We start from the raw sequence: 10,542 nt of genomic DNA on the forward strand, positions 1-10,542 counted from the left end.
ATTTTGTCTTATTATATCGCCCCTAATTTTTTCAGGGTCGCTCCTAAAAACGCCAGGTTATTTATATCATTTGTACGGTGCTCAATACGTCCGTGAAAAGTACACGATTCACTTCGTCCCCAAACAATTCGCGAATTATACGCGAATCAATTACTAACTAAGGGATGGAGTAATCTTACCGGGTTCAAATTCAAATCCAAAGATGAAGCAACGTATAAGGCGTGACACACCAACCATCGCCTTATAACTTAAAACAGGTGGAGTAACATATTCCATTTGAACTTGGTGGAACCAGCATAGCCAATAAACGGGTGCCACAATAAACAAGATCACCAAGTTTCAAATGTAAAGATAGTTGAAGAGAAAAAATTTACAACATTCAAAGATCATGACCCTATTATGCCATTAAATATGCTTCTTTATTTCCTTCAAGAATGCAGTATTACAATTTTTTAGACAACCAAAATACTGCTGCTACCATAGATGGGGAAAGTTCATCCTCAATTAGCAGAGACATCAAAGTCGGGATCATTTGTAAGTAAGACGATGTTTTGCTAGTTTCATAAACTAAGCTGCAATTTTCATTTACATATGGATCTCTTTGTGTTAGTTGTAACTCTCATATTTGGGATCGCATTTGCGAAATTATACTTTCGGGGCGTTGGGAGGAAGCCTCAGGAGAGAACCAGAACTCTTCCAACAGGTCCACCTAGATGGCCTATAGTCGGAAATCTCTTACAACTAGGTCCTTTACCACACAAGGACTTTACAAGATATTGCGAAAAGTATGGCCCTCTAGTCTATGTGAGGTTAGGATCAGTCGATGCAATCACAACAAACGACCCAGACATTATTCGTGAAATTCTGGTTCAGCAAGATGAAGTGTTTGCTTCTCGGCCACGAACGCTTGCCGCAGTTCATTTAGCCTCTGGTTGTGGTGATGTAGCATTGGCTCCATTGGGTTTACACTGGAAGAGAATGAGAAGAATTTGCATGGAGCAGTTACTAAGCACTAAACGAATCGAGTCATTCGCAAACCATCGAGTGGATGAAGCTAAGCACCTAGTTCAAGACGTGTTGACCCGATCAAAAGCTGGAGAGGTGAATGTGAGGCAAGTTTTAGGCGCATTTTCGATGAACAATGTGACAAGGATGTTGTTAGGGAAACAATATTTTGGAGTCAAATCAGCTGGACCAGAAGCGGCTATGGAATTTATGGATATAACACATGAGCTGTTTAGGTTACTAGGACAAAACTAGTGACAAAACCCCTAGGTGAACAAACTAGTGATAAGAAAAAACCGGTCATATTATTTTTAACAAATAAAAACCATTTCAAACAAAACTGGGACAAAAACCCCAAATTTAAATAAAAATTTTAAAATTTAGTTTTTATTAATTTTTATAATCTCAATCCTACCCTTTAGCGTATATATCCTTATCGATCCTTCTTCTCCTCTCGTTTAATAGTTTCATTTCTTTTTTCTTCCCCCTACCACCACCAGAAACTCCTCCGATTGCAACACCACCACTAAGCCACTGTCACTTCCAGATCTGCCACGATCACCTCTGCCTCTTCCTGTCCTCCCTCGCCAACACTTCTGTTTCTTTTTTTCCTACTACGATTTCAGATCGCCACCAGCATCATCTCCGCCGCCACCAAACCACATCTGACATCAACAACACCTCCATCTCTTCCTTCCCCACCATCATCACTGGAAGCACCTCATCTTTCTACTCTGAAAGCAACACCAATATTCGCGGATATACACAGAAGAACTTCAATTATTCCGTTGATTATAAAAACAAAATTCGGAATTAGGTTTTTTTTTTTGAAATGGTCAAAGAGCTTTAGGTTTGATTAATAATGGTGAATTTGATGATGATGATGATGATGATGGTGAAGATGATGGTGAAAGTGAGGTGGATATTGGTGGGGATTCGTTGAATCAGTTTGGTGATGATGAAACTATTCAGGTAATTTTGGGTTTTATTAGATCTTTGTTTATCGAAATTTAGTTCAATTTTAAGAAAATTTTAATGTTGAATTGTGAGTTTTTGTTTATTTTTTTTTCTTTTTAATTGCAAAATCTATGAGTATAAATTGATGGATTGAAGGTTTGATGTTGAAATAATTTGGGGGAAATTGAGAATAGACCGTCCTTAGAATTATAATTCAAGGATATTAGTCAATATAAGTGAATTGCGGAGATTAACATCTCCAATGATACCTGGTGGTGCTGGAAATTGGCCTAATATATGAAATGTAATCAGTTTCTTATTAATTTTTAGTTTGAAAAATGAATTGAATTTAAATTGGGTTTTCGTAGCTAAAAAAAATGAATTTTTATACAAGAAAAAGTGGTTTGTTGTAAATGTTATTGTTGATGAACTCACTGTTCCTGAAAATCTTAACTCGACGTGACGGGTGTCGAGGAATTGTTGAAGGAAGGGACGGATGTGAATAGTATTGATTTGGATGGAAGGACTGCGCTGCATATTGCTGCTTGTGACGGGCATGTGGATGTTGTTAAGATGTTGTTGAGTCGGAAAGCCAATATCGATGCTTGTGATCGGTGGGGGAGTATGGTTAGTTTTCGCCATGCTTCTTATTGCATTTGTGGAATTTTCATCCTATAGTTGTGTGCTTATGTTTGTGAATTTGGATAATTTGTGAATTGTGTTGAAAATCCATACAACATATTTTTTTAGAAGCGCAGTTGAAACCACGGTTAATTGAATGTTTTACGGCATGATTAGGCTTTTACGATTAATTAATTTTGTAGAGTTGTGGTCCATAATGCTTACGAAGAAGATATTATGCCTATCAAACAAAAAGATACCATGAATGAACAAAGGTTGGAGAAACTGGATCATGTATGTGGGTGTAAAATGCCTTAGCATAGGTGTCATGCTTTAAGATTTCAATTTGGATGCAATTAAGTTTATGTTGGGATTTTGGACTTCGTGGTTTGTATAGTGGTGGTTTTCATCGTTTTCTGCGTGGTTAAACTGGGATTTACTTGACAAAGATGATATTACCAGTGTTTAATTCTACATGTGGGACAATAAATGTATTGTGCTGGCGAAGTATGTGCAGTGGTCATGTGAGCATGTACTCTGATGCCCTACCCTGGCATCCTTACATGTCTTGTTTTGGCCCTACCCTGCAACTGAACTGAAAGTAGGATTGCAACTTTGGGCACTAAACCCCAATTGTAGATTTAACTGAAATGGTTAATAGTCTCACATGATGCTATGTTCTGACCGACAACTTGGTAAATTATTCATCCTCACCAAACCAGTTATAAATACTCCCTGATGGAGCTTCACAGACCGGGGTCTTATTTTTTCTTTGCTATGCAAGTTTATTGATCGAACCCTGGCACAATGAATCCTGACATTTCATATATTTTTTTAATGAAGGTGATGCCTGCTATAGTCAGACTCATGAAAGATAAAGCAACATTAGTTATCCTAACATATTTTCCTGATTCGAACAGTAGTACTCGGGTTGTCGCCATCTGTCGTACTGCTTTCTTAAGCATATATTAGTATTTGGGTAGCGCCACTGTCGTATAATTCCCATAACCGCATAGGTGTTCATTTTTATTTGCATGTCTTTATCATCTTTTGATTAGTTTTTCAATGGACATGGCATGCCATGTCAATCATGACATTTCAATGACGTTTTTTTATTAATTGACATGTAGATACCTCCAGTAATTTTTCTTGTAGTTGAATAGACATTTTGCACGAAACCAATTATGGTTTCATCTTATTTATGAAACTCCAGATTTTGATTGCTCCATAAAAGTTGACGGTGGTGACAGGTTTCATCTTATTTGTGTTTTTTTTATGATGAAACCAAATTTGGTTTCACCTGATTTTTTTCCTAAGTTTATTCGGCCTGACTTGGAAGTCGGCGTGTTTGGTTTCATCACTGAAATTTGTATAGGTGAAACGACAATATGCGAAAAAATGATGAAACCAATTTTGGTTTCTGTTTGGTTTCATCATTTTTTTCTTATTTTCTTGAATATTGATCAATGAAATTCATTTTTTGTGGCGGCGGCTGGTTGGTGGTGTTGCTCGGCGACGATGGTGGTGACGGCGGTGGTGGTGGGCGGCGGCGGCGGTGGGCGGTGGCGGTATTGCTGTTGAAGCGCAGAAACCAATTATGGTTTCATCGTATTTCAACAATGTATTTCTATCCATGAAGATGTATAATACCTCTTAAAAAATTTCTTGCCGGTGATTTCTCACGAAACCAAGATGAAACCAAAATCGGTTTTCATCGTATTTATGATGAAACCAAAATCGGTTTCATCGTATTTATGATGAAACCAAAATTGGTTTCATCGTATTTTGGGGAGGTAGTGGTGGTGGGCGGTCGTGGTGCTGGTTTTGGTCGGCGGTGGTCGACAGTGGTGTTGCTGGATGGTAGGGTGGCTGGTATTGGTGGTGCAATTACGTAGTATCGGTGGTGGTGGTCGGAGATGGTGGCGGTGGTGGTCGACAATGGTGGTGCTGGATGGTAGGGTGGCTGGCAGTGGTGGTGCAATTGCGCAGTATCGGTGGCGGTGGTGGTCGGTGGCGGCGGTGGTGGTCGGGGGTGGCGGCGGTGGTGGTCGGTGGCGGCGGCGGAGGTGGTGGTCAGTGGCGGCGGCAGAGGTGGTGGTCGGAGGTGGCGGCGGTGGTCAGTGGCGGTGGTCGGTGGCGGAAGGTGGCGTTGGCGGTGGTCGGAGGTGGTTGCGGTGGAGGAAGGTGGCGTTGGCGGTGGTCGGAGGTGGTCGAAAGTGGTGGCGGTGGTTATCGGTGGCGGCGGTGCTTATTGGTGGTTGTTTATTTCTTGTTGGGGGTGACAATATAATAAGAATTAAAGTGTGGTTGATTTTTGTTTTTGTTATGGTGATTTAAACTAGAAGGGTAATATAGACAGTTTATATTAAATGGGGTTTTTGTGAACAATTTGTTTTGTTGGAGTTTTTGTATATGGATAGTGACACTTTTAGGGTTATAACTCGTAGACCGTTACTAGGATTGATCTATTTAGGGGATTATTTGCCATTGTGGAGATGGTTTGATCCATTTGGGTGTGAGAAAGAGATGAGAGATGTGGAGAAGAGGATGGATGAGTTTCACAAGAGAATTCTTGAAGGACACAGGAAAGAAGAAAGACTATCAGCATTAAAAGAGTCAGAGATGGATTTTGTTGATATATTGTTGAGCTTGCCTGGTGAAGATGGGAAAGAACACTTGGAAGATGTTGAGATAAAAGCTTTGATTCAGGTATGTCAATCTCAATCCTTATTTTACTTTGGTTTCTTCATTTTGATGGATCTGCTTTTTATTTTATTTCTGAACTTGTGACATTTGTAGGACATGATAGCCGCAGCTACAGACACATCATCGGTGGCCAATGAATGGGCAATGGCGGAAGTGATAAAGCATCCTCGTGTACTTCTCAAGATCCAAGAGGAACTCGACTCAGTTGTGGGCCGTGACAGGATGGTCACTGAATCAGATCTATCCCACCTGAATTACCTGCGATGTGTCGTTCGTGAAATTTTTCGGATGCATCCAGCAGGTCTATTTCTAATCCCACACGAATCGGTAAAGGCAACTAACATCAACGGCTATTATATCCCTGAAAAGACACGTGTGTTTATCAACACTCATGCACTTGGTCGTAATTCGCGTATCTGGGACAACGTCGATGAATTCCGACCAGAGAGGCATTTGTTGGAAGATGGAAGCAGGGTGGAAATAAGCCATGGGGGAGATTTCAGGATTTTACCGTTCAGCGCCGGTAAGAGAAGGTGCCCCGGGGCACCCCTTGGTGTTTTTTTTGTTCTCATGGGGTTAGCTAGGTTATTCCATTGCTTCGACTGGGGACCTCCTGATGGATTGAAACCAGAGGACATCGACACAACAGAGGTTTATGGGATGACAATGCCAAAAGCAAAACCTTTGATAGCTGTCGCCAAGCCACGTTTGGCAAGGCATTTGTACGCTTGATCATTGATGATCACCGTCATCAGTTGAACATGACTGGTTGTTAGGAATATATGTAATCACATATTTGAGTACCGCTTTTTAAAGTTTAAGAAGAATATCTAAGCCATGTTTAGTCAATAATATTTTTAATTAACTGCCATTATTTCAAAGCTCAAATTTACAGATAGAGTAGCTAAGTAGGCGACCATCTCAACAAAACCACAGATTTGCCCGGCATTGCTTGTTGTTGCCAGCTTATTACTAACTGAAAGTTTTACGAATCATTATCACATACATGTGTGCAGCACTGCAGCCTATCAACCTGATTTGACGAACATAGTGGTGATCTTCTGAAGGTTTAGAAGAAACAGACTTGACCGCCGCCCAGGGGCAGGGCCAAGATACCTTAGTCCTAATTACCCACAATACCGAGAACTATAACCCTCACGAACGGAAAGAAGAATAAACCACCGTCGCATTCAATCCACTCTGATGCAAGTACGTGTAGACTAAAAAGAGAATCCAGGGAAGTAAAACTCACATATATGTGTCATCCGTATTTAAGAATTTGAAAAGATGTCATGCTTTGTAATCAACACGTAAACGAAGAAATGCGACACATTGCTCTATCTCTCTTTAACGCCAATTTATGAATTCAGGATAAGAACTCTTAAGTAACTCATGTTTGCTGCTAAGTGTTATGCTGCCCTTAAAAAATGCATTAAAGAACAAATCACAAATCTTGTCTTACCTAATTCAGTTGTCTTAACTTGTCAAGTTTAGAGAGAAAGATATAATAAGCCAAACTCAATTTTGGCACTAATATACTATAACGCTTACAAAAGATGATGTCTGTGAGCTGAATTCTCCTGATGATAACACCTAGCAACATTCATGCATTCACCTCCACAGATTTATGTACATAAATAGCCCTAGCTATAGCTAGCTAATAACCCAAGCACAAATAATAACTAGAAACAATATTTTGCAGAACGTTCAAACAAATTTAGTATGATGAAGATGAGATTAATGGTGTGTGCAATGGTGGTTTTAGCCGTGTCTCAGTTCATGTGTCAGCCAAGCTCCGCCGCAATTACTTGTGCCCAAGTGGTTCAGAGTCTGGCTCCTTGTGCAAACTACATAACAGGTTCAGTGCCTCAGCCTGCACCTGCTTGTTGTACCGGTATCACTACTCTAAGGGGAATGGCGACAACGACTCCTGATAAGCGTTTTGCTTGCAATTGTGTAAAAACTGCAACGGCTTCGAATCCAAATATAAGGGATGATGCAGTGAGTTCACTTCCCGGCAAATGTGGTGTACAACTTCCCTACGCTATCTCGAGGAGCTTTGACTGCAACTCGTGAGTCTCCCATGACTCTTTTCTTTAGTTCGTATTTTATTTCATAAGTTTATTGAAACCCAGTCGTGTAAGTTGCAATTGGGCCACCATATGGCCGTAAAGCTTTTAGCATTAAGTAGGGGTGAGCATAAAAACCGGAACCGCGGATTTAACCCGTATCCGTCCGCAAAATTACGGATTTCACCCAAATCGGACCGGACACGGGTGGGATTCTCAAATCCGCATGCGGTGCGGATGCGGTTGCGGTTGTCATTTGAAAACCGCGGATTACCGCAACCATAGAAAGAAGCAAAGTTTTCTTACCTGAGTATGAACCTAGGCCCAAAGAGAAAGAAGTGAAGTTCTTTGATCACTTAGTTAACTAAATGAATTTAGGCCCAAAAGAGAAAGAAGTAAAGTCCTTAAAACACTAACTGAATTTAGACCCAACAAATAGAATCAAAACTAAGTTAACTAACTGAATACAATCAAAACTAAGTTAAGACACTAACTGAATTTAGGCCCAACAAGTACAATCAAAACTAGGTCAAATCCGCGGTTAACCCGCAACCGGCCCGTACAATCCGCGGATCCGCAAAGGTTAAATCCGCGGATGATTGAGCCGGTCACGGTTCAATTTTGCAAATCCGTAACTTTGACGGTTCGGTTACGGGTGACCCCTAATCCGCAACCGTCCGTCCGTCCGTTACACACCCTAGCATTAAGTTGCCAGCTAGAGCCCTTACCACAAGACCGGCCATATACGGATCCTGGTGACCTGTTATGAAACCCAGTCGTGTAAGTTGCAATTGGGCCACCATATGGCCGTAAAGCTTTTAGCATTAAGTTGCCAGCTAGAGCCCTTACCACAAGACTGGCCATATACGGATCCTGGTGACCTGTTATGAGCCTCAAATGACTATATACAGTATCAACCGCATATTAACCTCTTTAAGTATAAGTGCCATACCTCTACTATCATTTCTCAATTTGTACAACCGGCTTATTGAGTTTTGAGAGAATGCCATGTAGATTTTCTGTTAAGCACAAAAAATATTACCATTCCCAATTTTTAGTTACAAGCAAGCCAAAGAGTTAAAACAGGTAGGTTCTCCTGTTACACAGTTTTGTACGCATGTCTCTTTTTTATTTATTTATTATTTATTTTATTTTTTAAATTTGTTTATAAGTAAAGAGTTGATCATATCTTCGTTTGCTGTGAATTTATGCAGGATTCCTTAAGTTGGAGGTTACAGCAGGACAATAAAATAAAGAGCAGAGTTGGTTGGTTTATTAGTTAGCATAAAATAAAACCTACGCTTTGTGTGAAGTAGGAATGTATCGATCAGATGCATATATATACGTGAAATAAAGGTTCTCACCAGAGAACCTTGCTTGTATCTTGTAGAATCTACTGTATGCATGGTAAATGTTCTGTACTAAAAATGTGAATTACCTAATCAGCGAGCCTTTCTCTCTCACTTATAATATATGCATGTGAACCTAATATATCCGAATCTGGAGGATGATCATCTCAACGTAAGCAACACTGTCCGCAAAAAACCCAAAAAAAAAAAAAACTAACTCGTGCACTTACAACATATAACCTTAATATTTCAAGATCAATCCTTGATACCTCGAAATATGGATCATCTACACGATCAGAAAACCCTCGTCATACAAAAACTACACTCTGTGACTCTGATTTACTCCCTTGTATGCGAGACCTATTAGCATCGTAAAATTTGTAACTGATAGGGTGGTTTGGTTTGTTTTTCAGTTCATGATGGTAATTATCAGTTAAAAGGTGAGATGTAATTTGTAGGGTTTAACTAGCGATGATCTGTTGAAGACGTTGTTGTGCTGTGTTGATAACAATCAGTAAGGTTTCTTTGTCTGCAAGGCGAGACACTCTGTCCTACAAAAGAAGGGGATATTTGTATGCTCTTCTTTATTTTTCTTTCATGCGGATTTTTATATGCTTCGCCTTCCTCTTTGTATTTAATTTTGTATTCCCAACTCTTTATAGTGTTATTAAAGTTCAAAATCTTCGTCAATTTGATAAAAAAAAATTAAAAAAAAGGCAAAGTAGGTGAGCAGAAAAGACGTGTGCGCTTAATAGCTGCTAAGAACCATACCTTTTCTTATTTATTCTTTTGTCTCTTCCAATTAAGCAACTCAATTAACAGTTATTCATGGTGATCGGGAAGATGATTCTCTTAATTATGCTTTGGAAGATTATTAATTAGAAGAAGCAGGAGCGATGGGTTGAAAATATGATCTAACAAGGTTATATGTTGTAAGTAAGCCATGTACGTTTTCAGTTAAGCACAAACTATTCCATATTTAGTTGTAAGTAAGCGATAGGCTAAAACAGGTAGGTCCCGTCCTGTAACAGAGTGTTGTATACTTGTATGCATCGTTCTCATGTACTCCCTCCGTTTTTTTTAATAGTCCCGTTTCTATAAATAAAAGTTTCAAAAAAATAGGTCAGTTTCCTAATTGGAAAGTCAAATGTTATTTTAATTTTTTGGGACCACTTTTCTCTTAACTTCTTTTGATGACAAGTGTCATGTGGACCACTTCACTTTACTTATTTTGCTAACAAGTGTCATGGGACCATTTCACTTCACTTCTTTTATTGATAAGTGTCATGAGGACCACTTTCAATGATTAGTTCTCTTAATTTCCTTAAATTTCGCTAAAAACAAAACTGGCCTATTAAAAGAGAACGGAGGGAGTATTTTCTTTCCTTTTCAAGTTTTTAATTGGTTCATTTATGATGGAGCAAAAAAATTGGATTTTTTTGTATCTTCTTTTGCTGTAAATGCGCGCAGGATCCCTTAAGTTGGAGGACCAGGAAATAAAGAGCAGAGTCAGTTAGTTAGTTAGCATCAAATAAAACCTATGTTTTGTGTGAAGAACGTATGTATCGATCGGAAACATATATCATCCGTTAAATAAAGGTTCTCACCTGAGAGCCTTGTATCTTTTAGCATGGTAATATATTCCGGAGAATGATATCTCTCAACGTAAGCAACGCTGCCACAAAAAGAAAAAAAAATCGTGTCATGCACTTCAAAGTTCAAACATATAACCTTAAGATTTGAAATCAAGCCATCACCGACGAGATACCCTGAAATCTTAAGAATTTGTGATTATTCTGGATCATCTACACGATCAGAAAACCCTCGTCATAAAA

At 39.4% G+C, this 10,542-nt stretch overlaps 1 protein-coding gene across 1 annotated transcript; it reads left to right on the forward strand.

Moving 5' to 3' along the window:
* Positions 1-464: 464 nt before the first annotated feature.
* LOC113332658 (cytochrome P450 703A2-like) lies at positions 465-6,171 on the forward strand. The gene is made up of 3 exons (XM_026579184.1): positions 465-1,241; positions 5,031-5,292; positions 5,383-6,171. The coding sequence occupies exons 1-3, from the start codon at positions 592-594 to the stop codon at positions 6,019-6,021; spliced, it is 1,551 nt and encodes a 516-aa protein (XP_026434969.1). The 5' UTR covers positions 465-591; the 3' UTR covers positions 6,022-6,171.
* Positions 6,172-10,542: the final 4,371 nt, after the last annotated feature.

Source organism: Papaver somniferum, chromosome 1 (genome assembly GCF_003573695.1).
Source record: "Papaver somniferum cultivar HN1 chromosome 1, ASM357369v1, whole genome shotgun sequence".
Classification (NCBI taxonomy): domain Eukaryota; kingdom Viridiplantae; phylum Streptophyta; class Magnoliopsida; order Ranunculales; family Papaveraceae; genus Papaver; species Papaver somniferum.

What these genes read in the sequence shown, in the direction of transcription:
- LOC113332658 (XM_026579184.1), top strand. Translation starts at nt 592, where the DNA reads ATGGATCTCTTTGTGTTAGTTGTAACTCTCATATTTGGGATCGCATTT. An exon ending in ATAACACATGAGCTGTTTAG is followed by an intron (nt 1,242 to 5,030) that starts GTTACTAGGACA and finishes TATAACTCGTAG; the next exon opens with ACCGTTACTAGGATTGATCT. An exon ending in AGATAAAAGCTTTGATTCAG is followed by an intron (nt 5,293 to 5,382) that starts GTATGTCAATCT and finishes TGACATTTGTAG; the next exon opens with GACATGATAGCCGCAGCTAC.